Source organism: Nannobrachium achirus, assembly GCF_963921795.1.
Source record: "Nannobrachium achirus genome assembly, chromosome: 18".
In the NCBI taxonomy this organism is placed as follows: domain Eukaryota; kingdom Metazoa; phylum Chordata; class Actinopteri; order Myctophiformes; family Myctophidae; genus Nannobrachium; species Nannobrachium achirus.
In genome coordinates, this window is record NC_137825.1 from 38664373 (window position 1) to 38683893 (window position 19521).

At 42.6% G+C, this 19521-nt stretch overlaps 1 protein-coding gene across 1 annotated transcript in view; it reads left to right on the forward strand.

Annotated features, from left to right (window-relative positions):
- lrp2b (low density lipoprotein receptor-related protein 2b) overlaps positions 1 to 15017 on the forward strand; it is a gene marked incomplete at both ends in the record, with an annotated part of 75776 nt that extends 60759 nt beyond the window's left edge. The window contains 19 exons of the mRNA XM_080748283.1: positions 295 to 417; positions 1964 to 2092; positions 2620 to 2751; positions 4514 to 4639; positions 5277 to 5420; positions 6026 to 6191; positions 6823 to 6951; positions 7438 to 7658; positions 8093 to 8275; positions 9127 to 9246; positions 9344 to 9431; positions 9958 to 10022; positions 10134 to 10323; positions 10638 to 10701; positions 11601 to 11708; positions 12413 to 12529; positions 12673 to 12747; positions 14355 to 14411; positions 14907 to 15017. Of these exons, the coding sequence (XP_080604409.1) occupies positions 295 to 417; positions 1964 to 2092; positions 2620 to 2751; positions 4514 to 4639; positions 5277 to 5420; positions 6026 to 6191; positions 6823 to 6951; positions 7438 to 7658; positions 8093 to 8275; positions 9127 to 9246; positions 9344 to 9431; positions 9958 to 10022; positions 10134 to 10323; positions 10638 to 10701; positions 11601 to 11708; positions 12413 to 12529; positions 12673 to 12747; positions 14355 to 14411; positions 14907 to 15017 (2348 nt within the window). The remainder of the gene's footprint in view (positions 1 to 294; positions 418 to 1963; positions 2093 to 2619; positions 2752 to 4513; positions 4640 to 5276; positions 5421 to 6025; positions 6192 to 6822; positions 6952 to 7437; positions 7659 to 8092; positions 8276 to 9126; positions 9247 to 9343; positions 9432 to 9957; positions 10023 to 10133; positions 10324 to 10637; positions 10702 to 11600; positions 11709 to 12412; positions 12530 to 12672; positions 12748 to 14354; positions 14412 to 14906) is intronic.
- Between the last annotated feature and the right edge of the window lie 4504 nt (positions 15018 to 19521).

Below are 19521 nucleotides of genomic sequence, written 5' to 3' on the forward strand. Positions count from 1 at the left end.
AGGATTCCAATTAAAAAAATAACAAAAGATTATTCAGGATTCCAATTCAAAAGAAGCAAAAATAGCTGATCTACAAGCTCAAAACGCATCGCGTTTTGAGCTTGTATATCTGCTATTTTTGCTTCTTTTGTATGAGATACTAGAATGACAAAGTAGGACGTAGCAATATGCAATGTGGCCCTCTGGAGGAAATATAGTGGCCCTCGCCATCATCAAAGTTGCCCACCCCTGAGTTACTGTGTGTGTGTGTGTGTGTGCGTGTGCGCGTGTGCGTGCGTGCGTGTGCGTGACCAGTGAACATCACCTGTGAGATGCCGTCCAGGTTCCGCTGTGCCAACGGTTACTGTATCTACTCTGGCCTGCTGTGCAACCAGAAGGACGACTGTGGAGACGGCAGTGATGAGAAGGAAGACCTCTGTACGTGTCTCCGTAGTTAAATTTGGCGATCTAATTTACAAGCTCACCATGTGTTGCGATTTGCGACTTGCTGGGATCTTATCTATTAACCGTTGCACTCCTAAACTATTATTGTATATTCTTTTTAATTTATGGCATTTTTTAGATGTGCTTGTTTGTTTTACATTTTTACCCCATAAAAATTGGTCTGTAACCCACAAAATGGGTCCCAACCCACTGTTTGGGAAACAGTACACACTAAGGGCAGATTCACACTCTTAGTTCGGTAGACTCTGTGCGATTGAGGGGATGAAGTTGCAACATTGTTGCATATTTAATTTAGTAGCCTACGTTCGTGTTCATACCGCACTTGGTCAACCGCAGAAAGGAATCCCACCAAACAACAAATATTACGCAGTCGAAATTGTGTCTCTCCTTTTTGACAAAACTGCGCTGGTACCGTCTGGTCTTCCTCTGTGCGAACTGTAATAATGCCTCGTATATTTCCCGCATTTGATGCGGATTGCATTCACTCCAACAGAGAGCCGAACTCTGGTGCGCTTGTAAGCGTAGCGAGACCACAGTTTTGTTTGAATTAGATTAGAATTTGTTTGTTTGATCGTATGAGCCTTCACACAAGCCCAAACAAAGCACACTTTCTGACAATACGCTCCAGGCTACGTTTTAATTGCAGTCAAACATCGTGGTGTGAATGCCCCCTAAAACACAGATTTACAACAATAATGCCCTGCACAAATGTTATTAAAGTTCCCATGAGCGTAGCTTTGGTTCTTGGAATACAGCTGTTCACGCTGAGCAGATGCATTATGATATTCAATCATGTTACAGCTGCTGCTCCCTTTAAACACAGCCCTAACCTGGCTTTTAAATGGCTTCAGACACACATAAATGCATCACTGTAATCACCGGCCAGGGATCATGCTGAACGCTCATTTATATCAAAGGACGTTCTTGGAATAGGAAATCTAAGAATATCCCATCGGTCTGTGCAGAATACAAAAAGCCTGAAATTGGAGCATTTATTAGAATGGAATTGTTGCTGTGTGTTGCCTGTGTCACTCACAGGAAATTATTTTTGAGAGGAGATTAGAAGAATAGACAAAAAGATGACACAGCTTAGTTTCTATTTAGTTTTCCTCTGTGAAAAAACGTAGTCTACATTTCTACATTTCTCGTCATAGTTTCAGTCACGGAAATCTACTCTGATGGATATCAATGGATATCTAATGGAGTACATTTTTTTGTGTACATTTTGTGTTTGCCTGCAGAATGCGCTCTCTGTGTTTTTAGTCAGCCGCGTACAAAAAGAGCACGGCCATGCACTTTAGTGTGACCGTGTTCTTACAAGTAAAAGTCCAAACTTGAAAATGTCCTTGAGTTAAAAAAAAAGTACAAACATATTGGTACTTAAAGTACCAAAAGTAAAGTACAAAATGTTTGAAAATAGAAGATCAACAATCTAAAACTTGTAAAGTACATTACTTAAGTAAATGTACTTACAGTAGTTACTTTACACCACTGTTTGTGCGCCTGTCTGTCTTCCCAGGCCGAGAGCCCACCCTGCCCCCCTGCACCCTGGAGGAGTTTAAATGCACCAACGGACACTGTGTGGCTCTGCCCTACGTGTGTGACCACAACGACAACTGTGGGGACCTCACCGACGAGACAGGCTGCAGTGAGTTCACCTTCAGGAGCAGGAAAACACTGGCTTGTCAATGTATTAGCGGAAACGCCCTCACACACACATTTTCAACTCAACTCACTACTTGCTGTTGTTTTGAGAAAAAAAAGAAGAAAAAAAAAAAGAAAGAAACGTCTGCAAAATAAAGCAATTTGTTGAACATATAAATTCTATAAATCTGCTGTAAGATTATTGATATTAATTGTTCGTTATTTTGAAATGGCAAAATTTACCTTAATAAGCACATTTCTTTATGAGTAAAACACAAATTATGGAGAGCTGATTCGTTCAGCAATATGGAAATTTGATTTCATAACTTGACACTGAAACAGTGGACTATTTTTACGCTGTGTCAAAGACACGCTTAGTACCTTTCAATGGAACTACTGCCCTACGCTGTAAAGTTTGGCACAAATGTAACCAAATGAGCCTGCATGGTCCCATGTGGTTACAAGTATGCACAGTTAGGAGTTAAACTAACCCTCAGGGTTTGTATGTGGTCTGTGTTGTCTGATCTCCAGATTTCGGCCACGACCGCAACTGTGAGGAGAAGCTGTGCCAGCACACGTGCACCAACCTCAACGGTACGGGATTCATCTGCTCCTGCAACCCTGGATACAACGTGGACCCAGACAGCACCTACAGTTGCCTAGGTACACACACACATACACACACACACACACACATGCGCACACACGTACCGCACACACACACACAAGCCTGTGTCCACTGTCTACACACAATTTTGCAAGCGTTTGCGCATTTTCACTGATGCATCCTTGCACGTGCACAGGTTGAGTGTGTGGGGTAGAAACCTCTTATCTTTTTGCGTAAATGCTTGCCCTACCAGCCTGCTTGATCATGTCACAACAAGGTATCAAAAAATAATAGCAGATCTAAAAGCTTGAAATGTGGCACAAAGTGGCCCATTTTGAGCTTGTCAATCTGAATTTGAATCTTGAAAAGTAACTGGTTTGGATATATGAGTCTTCCTCCCGACAGAGATGATACACATGTAGAATTGTTTGTGTGTGCACTTACAGATTTCTGTATGTGCACACAGATGTGTGCATGCACACACACACGCACGCACACACGCACGCACGCACGCACACAGAAATACCCATACAGTACAGAGCAAGGATGTTTGTCCATGCTGTACACACCCAACCAGATATGCAATCAATATTTAATATAATTTTTTTAACGACTGCATCCATTCCCATCTCTTCCATTTATGAAACTGTCCCTCCAATCCAACTGAAAACAAAACAGGCTTTTATGAGCCTGCCCGAAAATACCTCCTGAGGGAAGGCAGATAAAAGCATGTCATTTGTTGTGAGAAGTGGTACTGTATGGAGGCCCAACAGCAATGGAATGGTTTTATTTCAAAATGCTATTTTAATAGAAAAGAATGTACAAAACCGTAAAGATAATTACAGCACTAAAATGTTTAAAGGGTTGGCGATGACTCAGAGTAATTATTATAATCAAAGTAATTTCTTTCATTTGAAAAACGCAAATAAAAGGATTATCTTATACTGTATATGATAACAAAATAGAAAACCCTGCATTGTAGCAACATTAATAAGCAATAACAAAGAAATTATAAATAATAGCAGCAATAGTAAGAAAAATCCCAGCCGTGTGAAGGTCAGTGCTGAAGATGATAGACCCACATGACAGCAATTGGCACCTCTCAAAAATTTAACATGTAAACATTGGTCATAGCACAAAGTATCTACATTGGCCATATACTGTACATCATAGCACTTTGAGGTGTTTGGAGGGGCTCCTACTTCTAAATGTTATCCATACAGTGTATATCCATACCATGTGAGCACTGTGCAGTAGTAAGTAGCCATGGGAACCAACGGTTGCCGAGCCACAGTATGTGGCCCATAGGTCAAGAGCCCATATAATAGTGTGAGGCAGCTTGATGTACCGGTACAAGTAGGCTACACCCCCGACACTGGGGCTTACCCCCAATCCAACCGTTGCTGAGTGCCAAGCAGGGAGATATTGGGTACCATGTTTTTAATAGTCTTTGGTACTGTATGACCGGGTATTGAACTCTAACCTTTCAGTCTCAGGATGGACACTCGTAACCACAAGACCACTGAGCTGCACTGTGCAGTATATCTTTATAAATATGTATTTGTAACATGGATACGGTATATGTGTATGTGTAACACCCAGGATTTGAACTCGGGTGGAAAGCCAACATGTTAACCACTAGGCTAAAGGGGAATTCCGCCAGGGGAGATATTAGACTTTTGGTCAAGAAGAGGCTCTGAGCCACTATTGCTATACATTTACCTTATGTGAATATGTTTAACATGTGCACTTATGAAAAGTATCATGTGCCGGTGTGCGTTGTATGTTTAACACGTCATTCCAACATCTCTTTGGCAGACATTAATGAGTGTGAGGTGTTTGGCACCTGCCCCCAGGCATGTAAGAACAGGAAGGGCAGCTATGACTGTGAGTGTGCTCCTGGATACCGCTCTGTGGGAACCGGCGCCATGTGTGAGGCTGAAGGTGAGATGTTTTACACCACTGTCACTCTGGCTTCTGAACTGTCAGTGTGTGTCAGTGTCAGTTGATGCACTTATGCACTTTATCAGGGGTCTTCAACTTTTTTCCAAGGGAGCCTTAGCTGAGAGAGAGATGAAGCAGGGACCCCCAACATTTCAGATTCATGTTAAATGTGTGTTTTCAGACATTTAACCACTTAAACCCTCCATACTTTGTAAACTTGACCTTTGGCTATGTACTTGTACTTGGTCTGCTCTTTTTTCCCTGTACACCAAACCTCTTCGCTGAAGATAGCCGATCTACAAGCTCACAGCGCGTCTACAGCGAGTTGTGAGCTTGTATGATTTACAAGCTTGTAGCTTGTAGATCTGCTATTTTTGGCTAATGTTCCCCCCAGAATAGGGATGTGAGGGTTCAAGTGCTTAATATAAAAATCACACAAAGATTTGGCGGCCCACCTGCAGTATTTCTGAGGACCCCCTGCTGAAGACCCCTGCCCTATTTTTTTATTCTTTGAAATAAAATAAATATAATTTTGAACATTATGAATCTGAACATCATCATGTCTGTTGCTACAGTAGCCCCATGTCTTGTGGAAGTAAAGCGCTGCCTGCTAATGGTGGGCCTTGTTGTCCCTCAGGCTCTGTTCCTCTGCTGCTGCTGCCGGAGAACGTCCGTATCCGGAGGTTCAACCTGCAGACGGAGGCCTACCACGACTTCCTCAAGGAGGAGGAGCGCATCATGGCTCTGGACTACGACTGGGATCACAACAACACTGGACTCAGTGAGAGAGAGACACACACACACACACACACACACACACACACACACACACAGACACACAGACACACACACACACACACAGACACACACACACACACACACACACACACACACACACACACACACACACACACACATACATACATACATACATACATACATACATACATACACACACACACACACAGACACACAGACACGCACGCGCACGCACGCACGCACGCACGCACACACACACTGGAGTGTTAGTGTGCACGGACATGCATACCGAAAGACATGGAATAAAGACAGTGAACTTTAAGGTTCAGTTCAATTTAGTATAGCAGAGCCTTTCCAGTGAGCCAACAAGTTCAACTGAACTGAATGGAACAGAACTGTAAAGTGGCCGCCGTGCAAAATGCAGAAATAATGCAGAATATACAGTATAAAGCTGATACACATACCTACAGACTGGCTACATGATCACACATCCACTCATCAGTCATCACATACAGTACTACTGCTCTTCACTTTGAAAAGACAACATTTGAACAATGTAGGGAAACTAAATAGAACAACTAACTAACTAATTAACTAACTACTAATGAAGCCCATATATTTGACCAGGTATGGTGTACTTCACTGTGGCTGGTAAGGACTCGATACCAGGTGCCATTAAGAGGGCATACTTACCAACAGTGGATGATGGCAGCAACAACATCGGTGCTGCTGTGGACCTTGGCATCAAGTACATCACAAGCCCAGATGGAATTGCAGTGGACTGGGTGGGCAGGTGAGTGCCAGCTTTTGCAGCAGCCCACTCGTTTTCATTACCCCTTTTATGCTTATTTGTTTACGTATCTGTAAATGTTTCAGAAAAACACATGGCACTGTAATGTGATTTTAATTAATTGCACAAAATGAAAACATGATGCTAATCATGAACACCAGGTGTGTATCGGTCTGTGGCTGTCTATGGCTCACAAAGTAATGACTTTTTAAAGATAATTAATAGAGATAATTAAATGATGAATGAATATCAGATTCCCCAAACTGAACATAGCGTGTACAGTATGGCAAAATTAAATTAGCTGTGTATACTTGTGCATTGCATTGTGTTTAGAGGTTTGTAATTCCTCTGCCACAGAGGCGTAAATTGGGTATGGCAAGGTATGGCAGCTGGCAGCTGCCATACCTTGGCTCCAGGGGGAAAAAAATAAAATGTACTTCTTAAAATAAAGTCAGTTTACTTGTGCTTGCGGTAAAATAATACTATCCACTCATAGTAATCATCATCATGCCTGTTGCTAAGGTATGGCAACATGAAGGGTGTTTTGCACTCGTGCCTTCGTGCGCGTGCATGACACCAGTCATTTTGCCATATCTTAGCTTTTGCTGAACTGACGCTACTGTTCTGCCAACAGGAACCTCTACTGGGCAGACTCCAGGGTGAAGAGGTTAGAGGTGGCCATGTTGGACGGGCGCTACAGGAAACACCTGGTCAAAACCGACCTGGGCCACCCCTCGGCCGTGGCCATCAACCCACGCCTGGGGTGAGACGCAAACGGGTTTCCCCACAGCTGGTGAAATACAAGCTGAAATACCATGGAATTTTGACAGTTGAACTTTGGAGAACTCCAATCAATTTATGGGATACTGTTGGTTGTTATCAGTTATTTAAATGTTTATCAATGCCACGCTGCCTCTTCAAATAATTCAAAGGAATAAAATCTAAAAGCTGGAAGAAAGGTCATGATATTTTTATAATTCTAAGTTTATATTTACAGAGTTCTTGCCACTGTCAATTATCCCATGAGCCGAATTGTGTTTGCAACCGTAAAATCACATGTTGAAATACGTACATGTTACATTGTCAATGCTAGGTCATCACATTGTATATTTCCTGCATGTATTATTGGCATTGCCGCTGCAAATTAGGCATTCCATTTCCAATATGAAACCAAAAACTGTTTAAAACCAGTGCCTCCCAAAATCCATTTCCCTGCATCTTTCCTCAATCCATCCTTTGTTTTCTCCAGGATGCTGTACTGGGCGGACCGTGGCAAGGTAGCCAGGATCGAGTACTCTTGGCTGGATGGCCAGCAGAGGAAAGTGCTTGTGGCTGAGGGCCTGGCCTTTCCCACTGGCCTGTCAATCGACTACACCAACGGAGATAGGCTTTACTGGTCCGACTCTAAGGAGAGCCGCATTGAGTCTGTGTTGCCTTCAGGAGAAGACAGAAGGACTGCTGTGTACATAGGTAAGAGGGAGCTGGTAGGACACAGTGAAGAATAAATATTATTATTACTTGCATTCAGATTCTATTCTTTCAATGTGTTCTGATAAATTATCTTATTGCAAATTTGATAAAATGACCACCGTAAAAGAAGCCTGAAAATGTTTCTCTGCTATTTTACAATTTATAATTTAGCAGAGCAGATGCTCCTAATCGAGAGCGATTTACATTAAGATAGGACAGCACAAGGCAATACATCAAATGCATAGAAATAGTAGTCTAAATTTTTAAGTAAACCAAGAACCTGTCATCAGCCAGTAGAATAATCCCCCCCAAAAAACAATAATCTGCACATTGAAGCCATACACACTATAGGATGCCAGGTCAACAATTACCTGGTATCAGTCTACATAGCATGCTTCAGGTATCTAAACATACTCTCTTTGTACCTTGTCTAGATGTACGGAACCCCTTCAGTGTCAGTGTGTTCGAGGACCATGTTTATTGGAGCACCCAGGAGAAGGGGGAGGTGTTCCGGCAGGACAAGTTTGGCCGTGGCACCAAGACCAAGCTGCTCACCGCAGGGCCCTGGCTTACCCAGATATCAGTCTACCAGCAGCAGAGATACAACTCCATAGCCAGTTAGTTATATACACACACACACACACACACACACACACACACACACACACACACACACACACACACACACACACACACACACACACACACACACACACACACTCGCGCGCGCGACCGCGCGCGCACACACCATGACACATCCCATGACGCACAACGCAGAGCATGTAAAATACCAAGTGCCTATTGGCATGCATAAGCATGCACACGTCATAGTCATATCATTGCCTTTAATGTGCGTATCACCATCATTTTCCAGATGCATTTTCTTTAACCACCGCGCAATTTTATACTTAACTGTGAAAATCTACCGTGACTGTGTGACACATTGACAGCTTGTAGATCGTCCAATTTCTTTATTTTGGAACATTTTCTCCAGTAATGACATGCCCAAAATAGGGTTCCCACAGGGCTTTTTTTTTCCTTCCTTTTAATTTACCAGAAAGAGCAGATCTACAAGCTCACAACGGGTCACAACATGACACGTTGTGAGCTTGTACTTGTAGATGTGCTCTTTTTACAGAATGTAATAGGTACGCTACGGTACAGTGTGTTTATGTCACTCAACAAAACAATGTAAACAGGATCTAACCCATTAAAACCGTGAAAGCATCTGTCATTTTAGATTTTACCGTTAGTATACAAGCTCGGAGCGAGTCACTTCTTGCCACGCTGCAAGCTTGTACATCTGCTATCTTTGAACACTTTTGAAAAATCTTGAAAGTTTTTGAAAAATGTTGAATAGTTTTGAATTATGAAAAAGTGTGAGAACTACTGACTTAAAAGGCATTTGTAGAATCGGTCTCATGCCTTAATGGGCTTAACACGCTGTCATTACCTTTCCTCCATCCAGTGAAGAGCCCTTGTAAAGGCACCTGCAGTCACCTGTGTTTGCTCCGACCCGGCGGCTATACCTGTGCCTGTCCTGAGGGCACCAGCATGGTCTCTGGCAGCAACACGGAATGTGACGCCGGTGAGAGAAGCGTGTTCCGTCTTTAATCTTACTCTACGTTTACTTTGTGGAGAAGAAACAATTTGATATTGATGAGGAATCCTGTTGTTCTGTTCAGGGTTTGACCCGCCCCCCACCATGCCTCCGCCGTGCCAGTGTCAAAACGGTGCAACCTGCTACTTTGACGACAATAAGGCTCTCTGCAAGTAAGTGAACACAACAAGCATGAATGCATTAACATGCACGCTTGCACACACATGCACGCACACACAAGCAGATGTGTGTGTGTAAAGTGTGTAAAGTAAAGCTCTGGACAACATTTCGTCACTGTTGGGCAGTTGTTAAGAGAAGACTGTCGCACACCCAGTAGTTCCTCTCAAGCAGGTGCGTAGGTCACAAAACAGTAGAATGAACGAAGAAATACACCCGCACACTGCCAATTGCGCGTTCCAGAGGTACATTTTATTGCAACGTTTTGGTCGCGAGACCTTTCTCAAGGTCACTGTTGGGCAGAAAATCTCCAAGTTTCAAAATAATATGTTCCAACTTCCTTCGTAAATTAAAGCCCTAATTCATCATACAAGAGTGTTGCACAAAAGTAGTGAAAATAGACGATCTACAAGCACACAATGCCTCGTGATGGAAGGCGGTGTGTGCTTGTAGAGCGGCTATTTTCACGGTTTTGGACATACAAGGTTTCCACCCGACAATTTGCATTGTATTGTTTCTCAGGTGCTCTCCAGAGTGGACGGGAGACTACTGTGAGAAAAATGTATTCCACGCAATCGTGTCATCAGGTACAATTATTGTCAATTAATGTCATGATCCAAATTAGTATTGGACTTGCACACACGCAGGCATGCACACACATTCAAACACGCTTCCTTGCCTCCTTCTCTGTCCAACAGTGGGAATAGCCATCGGGGTGTCAGTTGTGATTGTGGCTCTGTTATTTGGCCTGGTGTACGTTGCTCAGAAGAAGCCTAAAATGCTGGAGACGCTACGGAGCAAGGTGCCAAGTATGCCCTCCATGCCAAGTATGCCGTCCATGCCAAGTATGCCCTCCATGCCATCCATGCCCACCCTGCCCAGCTTCAGGTGAGAGTGAGAGAACAGTCCATCAGTGGCTGATGCTGTTCTGCAATCAGCATTATGCTTCAGGATGAATACCACAGTAAAAGAAATTACTATTATTATTATATTATTGTTATTATTATTATCATTGTTAATGTGACTATTAAGGCATATCTGCTTTCTTTGAGAAAGGACAGCAAAGAGAGCCAGTCCATAACATTTTGGTCCAAAGCCAGGAATTTAATCTGTTAAATTGCAATGATCTAGTTGAGCCAAAATTGTATTGCAATGATATTCCGTTCCACCTGTGTCACATACTGTATGTGCTTTGTTTTCAGAAAAGCTCAGCCTCCAAATGGATCAGAAACACCCACCAGTGAAATGAGACCAAATGCTGAACCAGTTAGTGTCACTGGTGCACCACTTCACCGCTTAATCAACTATAGGAGCAAATATTTCAATCTAATACAGACCTGTCCAACACATTCATACATTCTCTATTGGTTCAGAAATATGTACTGTAACTGGAGCAAATCGATTTCCCTGCCAGCTGTTTAATAATACCGCTAGAAACACCTTTCCATTCTCCAACATTCACCATGCTTTATTTAGTTTTTCCCTTTACCAATTCAGTGAGATAAATGGACAGCAGCTGAGGATAATATTAATTGTTGGTATATTTCATGCAAGCATTGATTGCTTGCACAGAGAAACTCTTGAATGAAACAAAAACGTAGTATGTTATTACCTTTAGCTGTTCATCTGTGTATATCCATGATAAGCTATGTCTTCTTTCTGTAATTGGCGTAGTGTGTCACTGAAGAACGGGTTGTTATGTGGTTGCTTGTTGCTACCCTGTCATATTCAACAATCTCATTTGCTGCCGCTCCCTAAAATGGGTTTCTGATTTGCATACATTTGAGATGAACTGAACTTCTTGATGCCCTCCTTGCCTGCTCCACCCCGCCATAAAGCCAACAATCCTTTGCACGTACCCCTGCTTCCATAGAAAACGATTGGGAAGGGTTAAACCCCAAATACTTTTTTCCCTCTACACCAACTTTCTTCGACAGAAATAGCTGATCTACAAGCTCACAACCCGACGCATTGTGATTACAAAATCGCCTTGCTCCACCTACAGTGTATCTGCACTGTTAGCGCTGGACCAAAACATTTTAGCAGGCGGATTTCCCTTACACTATAATACATCTTGATAAATATGTATTTGAATATATTTCTGCCCTAATCTTCACTGGACAACTCCATGTCTTTATTTTACTCTATCTGTTGTTTAATATCAGGTGCCCTGTTTGACTGTATCCATGGTGGAGACCGAGGGAAAGAGTTTTGAAAACCCAGCATACGACAGCGCAGCAGCACCACCGGCTCCCAGCAGTGTGGAGACTACGGTGACGGTTCCTGATGGATCAGTCAAGGTCAACAACAGAATTACATTCAATGCTCCTCGTTGCGCTGAATTCATTTGAAACGCAACTTACAGCATCAAACTCAAAACTGCTAGATCTGTGCATCACTTTCCACTTGCCTTTACGCTGAATTCACACCAACATCGAAGGTTCACACGCTGCATTCTGAGAAAGTGGCAGGGTTCCATGCATTGTCTGCGAAGAGGAGTGACCGCTCCTACCTCGCTTTTTATTTTTCACTATTTATTTTTTATTTATTTTTTTCCCCCCATTTTATTGCATTAGTGAATGTCCACCCTGTGACACAATGAAACAGCTGCTATTAACATAGCAGTTGGTTAGAGAGTCAGACAGTATTTGAAGAGCTCAATGAGATGAAGTTTGGGTCTCAATGTATATTTTCTTCCTTCCCAGGGAGAAAACACAGATTCCCAGGAAAACATTGAGAATCCCATGTATGCAGATGAGGTTCCAGTCGTGACAGAGCCTAACAACTCTTTTCCCATTTCAACATTAATTCACCAGACATTCCCTCATGTGGAGCTGACAATAACCCTTGAGTTTGATTAGATATACTGTACCTTGTTAACTGTTCCCAATTCTCTTATTTGACAGCCATTTTAGAGGCCCTTTGACAAGCAAGAACTCATACTTTAATGAGTTCTCAACATATATTTTCTCCCCAGGGAGAGAACACAGATTCCCAGGAGAACATTGAGAATCCCTTGTATGCAGATGAGGTTCCAGTCGTGACAGAGCCTAACAACATTGTAGCCACACCTGTCAGCATTGTCAGCATCCAGGTTCGTTTTATAAACATCCAAGGGCTCTTTTCCCATTTCAACATTCACCAGACATTCCCTCACGTGAGCTGACAGTAATCCTGAGGTTTGATTTGATATACCTGTTAACTGTTCTCAATTTTCTTATCTGATGGCCATTTTAGGGACCCTTTGACAACCCAGCATATGGCGATGATGATGACATCGCCGGCAAGGAACCACTTGCCATGGAACAACAGGTACTGTAGTCATGGAGACAACAAAGTGCTTCCATTTCAGAGATTTCACGATTCACTCATCTTAAAAAGGTAGTGTGGATCAGCCATCAGAACCCCAGTGATCTACGCCATTTGATCGGTCGGGGCCTTGGGGGTAATGGGTTAATTTGCATAAGGATTACATTGGGAGAAAAAAGGGGTAAAGATTATTAACTACAAAGGTACAAAGTTTTGGAATGTGTTTGGGGTGGTTAAAGTTACCCAGTAATGGGCGCCCGCTGGCCTACCGGTCTAGGCGCATACCATATAGGCTCAGTTTAGCCTGACAGTGTGTCGCTGCACTGGTTCGAGTCCAGATCCCGACTACCTTTGCTGGGGGGGGTCTGATGGCTGAATATCTACTGCCTTTTACAAAAAAGGGTTTCCTCATGCATGTGTATATACTGTACAGTATATTCTTTCATTAACTGCCCACACAATACCAGGAGTTGTTACCAAAAGATATGTGGGAGAAACTGCCTTTTTGGTTTCACAGTCTGCCAAAAGACAATGAATCTTCTGTAAAAATAAAATAAAAAATCACACCCGTGTGAAGTGGAGCTGTGTGTGTGTGTGTGTGTGTGTGTGTGTGTGTGTGTGTGTGTGTGTGTGTGTGTGTGTGTGTGTGTGTGTGTGTGTGTGTGTGTGTGTGTGTGTGTGTGTGTGTGTGTGTGTGTGTGTGTGTGTGTGTGTGTGTGTGTGTGTGTGTGTGTATCATGTGTACCGATTTTTGTGACATTTGAAGAAAATATGTAGGAAAAGGAGCAAAAAGTGTGTTTTGGAGAAAATTCAAGATGGCGGAAAATCTATCATGGCGCAAATGGGCGTGGCCTATATGGGGAGATGCGTCATGGCCCAAGGAATCCAGGGAAAAAATATTTTTAATTTTCCGACCTACGGTTCAAGAGTTACAGGCCAAAACGTAAAGTGGGGTGTTATGGCGCCACCATGCGGCCAAATGACACAATTATTTTTTATTTAATCCTTGAAATCATTATGAACCTCCTCTCCAAGTCTTGAAACTCTAGCCCCTATGGTTTGCGAGAGACAAATAATTGAATGTGAGTTTTTGCGATTCCCATTATAAGTCAATGGGGAAAATTAATTCACTAATAAATTAATATCAATTAAACTATAGAACCTTTCTCTTAGAAAAGTAATAGCCCACGATTCCCGAGTAAGCCGGTCGATTTGACATATGGCGCGAGTGTGTGGTGGCAAAACTGTGGGACTAGTGGCGTGCCGAAGTTTAGGAAGTTCAGGCTACATACACACACACACACAGACACACAGACAGACAGACACACAGACAGACCCACACAGCCACGTATAGGGAGCTGCACACAGCTCCAAAAAAAAGGTTGTATTGTGGGTGATAGACTCGGGGTGGGTGTGTGGGTGGTGATATAGACTCGGGGTGGGTGTGTGTGTGTGTGGGGGGGGGGGGGGGGGGGGGGGGGGCTGTGGCTTCAATTAAATGTCCTCTCTTTACACATATACCACAGTTTTACACCAAATATGGAAGAGATTGGGGTTGTAAGCACTTCATTGCATCTTTAATCCTTTTACATTGCTTTCCCTTTAACCAGTTTCAACCCATGGCAGTTGACAGTCCCGCTGACACCATGATAAACCCCCTGTACCTGGTGAGTACAGAAGCACAGCATGAAAGCTACAGTGAATATATCAACAGATAACCTGCGAGGATCCATCAAGCTGTTTATTATTCTGGGCTGCTTGAAGGGAGGAATTTCATTCATATTCACAGAGCTATAAAGGCCCTGTGCTTCTGCTTGTTGGGTTGAACAAAAGCTCTGGTGACTACATGTACATGAGTTTTTTGTCAATTCAAGAAATTGAATTCTCCCAGAGTAAGATGTCCTGCTTAACCGTTATTTACCTTGTGTATATCAAATAGTGAAAATATCCGATCTAAAAGCTTCTAGGTCCGCTATATACAGTGCTATTATGCAGAATATTTGCCAATGACATGACCAGAATAGGGACGTTAGAGTTCACATGCTGAATTGAAAGGTTGGTATTTTGGAAATGCATCTTACGTTGATACTGATAGTATAGTATTTTACAGTTTCTTCCAACACATTACAGCATCATAACAATACATTAAAATCTTTCAACAGGACTCCACACAGCCCCCGGCTCCACAAGGTTCACCTGATCTGACACCAGGACTAACATTAGACCTCACCTCTGAACTACCGCAGGGCGAAGCCTCTTTCAGTTTCATTTGAAGCCATTCTAACATATATATCCATCACTCTCCCCAAGGACAATGGTGTTCAACCATTTTCATTTCAAGGTCCATTATTTATTGCATTATATGCATTATTTGATGAGATTTAGCCTCTCAGACTTAATACTATAAGAATATTTTGTTATCGTTGGATAAGATTTTGTCCACAATTCCATGCTGTATTGATGTGGTACCATCAACAACAGGCAAACATTGCTCAAAATAATTCTTCTACATTGTGTAGACTTCTTGTAAATTAAGTACAGTAATGCAGATGTTTAAAAATAAATGAACTCTTGAGAGCTTTAAACCTGTAAGGGTCCATTTGGTTTCCTTTTACACACTCAAGAGTTAAAGATCTAATAAGGATCCATTTGGTTACCAATTCTCCATTATTTAGCTGGGGACCACCTGGAACCCCCTCAAGGACCACTGGTGGTCCCCGGACCACTGGTTGAGAACCACTGCTCCAGGAGGTGGGTGACTAAATGACCATTCTCCGTAAGCAATTGTGAGCTCAGAGAACATGATACCCAAATTTATTAAACACACTCACATAATATACAGTATACCTTTGCACAAGCCATGATACGTGACAGTGAGTTACTGCATGTGTGATTCATGACTGAAACTCAAGTAGGCAAGATGGGACAGAAATAGGAATAGATAGAAAACATGATGATCTAGCAAGTAGTTGACAGTTGTGCTTCAACAGTTACACCCTGTGTACGTACAGTACGTGGGCCTGCAGTATCTTAGCACATGGCAGCAGAAACACACATATCTATCTATATGCTTAGGATTGAGTTATAGTTAACTATTATGCTCACACAGCTTAAGAGTGATTAAGTATAGCTGTGAGATTATGTACCGATACTGGCATATGGGTCAAGCCTCATGCATATTACATCAGTTACTGTACCAGTAGGGTATATCTCTGTCTGAGAGAGATAAACATTAGTCACTGTGTACTACGTCCTATGGTTGTTAATATCTTTTAGCGATGCTGATTTACCCAGAAGTAACATGAAATGGCCAGTTATGAGACTGAATAAATGATATAGCAGAATACGTATGGGTTTATTGTAAATCATTTTCCAAATGGTTTGTAAAGACCTAACAAAATCTCTTTAATTGCATGTATGTATTTTAAATAAATGGTAAATTGTTTTATTTTTATTTTATTTTTCATTAAATGTTTTTGCTTTAATGTATGTATTTAAATTGTACGAATTGTAGTGTGTTCAAATCAATTTCAATTATTTGCAATATATGCTATTCTGAGAACATTTAGTGGGAAGTTTGTGGGCCAAGCTGCTGATATTGTATTTAATTTCATTAAACAAATGGTACCACATTCACCTTCTTCTCTCCCTCTCTCTTCCATCCGCTATGCCTCACACCTCCCTTCCCTTGTGCAAAGGTAGGCTACAAATGTCAAAGAGATCTGTCGATGCTCGATACTCGGTATTAATCCACTCTCATCACCACAGACAGGACACAGATCCCTGTTAGTTAGGGCTTAAGTGACCCAGTGAACTTGGCTGAAATTCTTTGTCACCAATTGTCATCTATTTAATGATCAGAGAGCAAAGACAATGATAGACAGTGCTTTCATTACCCTCTCCTCCCTTCTCGTCTTCTCTCCTCCTTTCCTCTCCTCACACCATGATAACCGTCTCATCACATCAACTGCCTCTTCTGAGCACATTCACCACAACTAGGGCACAGGGAGAGAGAGGGAAAGAGCCCACTTCTAGATGTAATATATCCCTGCTAGGGGGAGAGAGCCCGCAACAACTAGATCCTATTCAGATCTACATTCCTTTATAGAAGAGAGAGCCCACAACTATGCCTCTCTCTACTACTAAGAAGACAGTGTTTTATTTGGGATAATAAGACACTGATAAGAGGATGGAAAATGCAAGAGAGATCTATTGATAGATAGGCTACTTTGATTAATTGAATGCCCATTGGAAACAAGTCATAGTGTTTTCTTGGGTTTATGCTTTTAGCATCCTTTTGTATGAAACTAGGCTATAGCCTATAGGCCTACCTGCTTTTTTGCAAATTATAGGCTAATAAATGAAGTTAATTAGGCTACTACTAATAATTTGTATTTGTCAGGTATATCATTTTGCACACACCTGTCATTCATTATCTGCATTTACCCAGCGTATCTATAAACCTGTAATACATCTGTTCTTTTTGGCAAACAAGCGACGACACACACCTTGTACTACGGAGCATAAATTGAGGCGCAGACAGCCAGGCACACACAGCGAGACAGAGATTGGAAAGGGGCGGATCAAACATGTATCATGTACTGTGTATGTGTGTGGTGGTGGTGTAAGCTGTGTAGCTGCTCAGCGCATGGAGAGAGGCTGACTGAATGAATGAATGAATGAAAGAAAGAATGACTGACAGACAGAGAGAGGGGGGAAGGGGAGATTGACCGAGCCAGCGGGACGGCCAAGGATATGAACGTGGATTTCTGCGACGGGAAAGCAAAGGAGAGAAAGAGAGAGAGATAGTGAGAGTCTGAGAGAGAGAGGTCGCGAGAGAGATAGAGGTAGCGAGAGAGAGAGAGAGAGAGAGAGAGAGAGAGAGAGAGAGAGAGAGAGAGAGAGAGAAGAAAGACAACGGGGGAGGCAGCTAGCTCGAGTCACCACAAGAGACGCCAGAAGCAGCAGGTCCATAGGGACGCCAGCAACACACACACACACAGGAGCAGTGGAGAGGAGGTAAGGAAGGATGCTCTGACTGGAGCTTTGTTGTGTTGATGATGCTGCTGCTGTTGTTGTTGTTGTTGATTCATAATAAATACAGGCACCCCCCTGTGAGACATACGGGGTGCCTATGCGTGCATGCACGCGCGTGCGTAATGCGTGTGAGGATAGAGTCAACAGAGGAATCTCCTGAATGATGCCTGATGAAAAGACAGAAAAAATATCTATTTGTTTTCTTTAATGTAGCCTATATGGCTTGCCTTGCATATGATTTCTTTTTTTCCTCATGGTATTTGGGCTTGTGTGCTTTACATGTTATAATTATGATTAGAACTACATAATAAGATGTGCATCATGCCATAGATCTGGTCCATATAGCGTAGAAGGAGAGACTACTCCTTCTAACACCATGGACCAGAGCTACACCTGCCAGTGCCACCTGTACTATTGTATGCAGCAGATGCCTGGTTGTGTTCTAAATATAGATGTACAGTGTTTTGATTAACACATACTCCAGTCGTGGCATTCAACAAGTGCAGGCGAATGAATGTGAGGTGAATTAAAATGTCGAATCATGCAACTTTGATCGTGTGTGTCACTTATACGGTATGAATGAACAGGTATGTGACACTCTCAGAATCCTCTGTGACCTCCCACAGTGAGAGCCCACAGTGAGAGGTGGGCCGCATGAGGCTGGTCGATGGTCACGCTTAAGTGCCGAGCAGCCTTGTTTTATGGTGGTGACACCCACCCTGTGCACTGGAGGCTGAAGGTGGCTTTATTGCGCTGGCTGGTTTATTGGAAGGCAGGACTGATGGAGGAGACAGAAATCATATGCAGCAAAGGACCGAGCGTGGATCTTAGATCCATATGGGGCAAAACCTGAAACCTACACTGTAAAAATGTAATTCTGAGAGTATATAAATGGGACCAAATGGACCCAGATTGAGGATTTTACAGTGTACTACATATGTAAGCCGGGCACAGGTCTGAGCACAGGTCTCTGCCAGGTCAGGTAGGTTGTTGTGGCCTCCTGGTGCTGGTGGCGCTATAATAGGCCAATGTGAAAAGGGTGCCATGTCTTCTTTGGCCTTTCACTGCAATCGGACGCTGCATTCATGATTTGTGGCATTTTGTTCCAAAAATGTGTTTAGCAAAAGTCGACCTGCAGGGTGGCATTTGTTCTTCAACCTAGTGGGAACGTGCATGCAAAGGTTCATTGAAATCGCACGATGCGTTTTGATTAGATGCATTTTGTTCAAAATGGACCAATCCTGAAAACTTTTTTGGAAGCCAATCTTAACCAATCAGTATGGAATATGGGAAATCGGAGAGATCCATGTTAATTGTGACCGTAGGTTGCAGTTTACTGTCAGAACCGGCACAGCTTGACTGTATCCGTACGTGTAACGCCTGACACACATGTGGTTCCCCTGACACATCACTGTGATATCACAGGTGACATCACAGTGATGTCAGATACTCAGAGCAGGGATCTCCATATATGGGCATAAAAGGGATTCTGTGAGGGATCTCCATATATTTGCGTGCTTTTTGGGCAAATCTGTTGAAGAACTGTCCAAAAAATTTGTTTCGGGCCTGGCAGAGATAATAATGTACCCTTAAGGGGCAGAGTTAAATCAAACTGGTAACCCATTAATTTAATAAAAAAACAGAACCATGTCCTTATAAAACAACTTTTGAGAGATTTAGTGTTTGATTAATGCTCCAGATGTTGTAGGTTCCCATCACACCTGCTATCATATGCTTTTT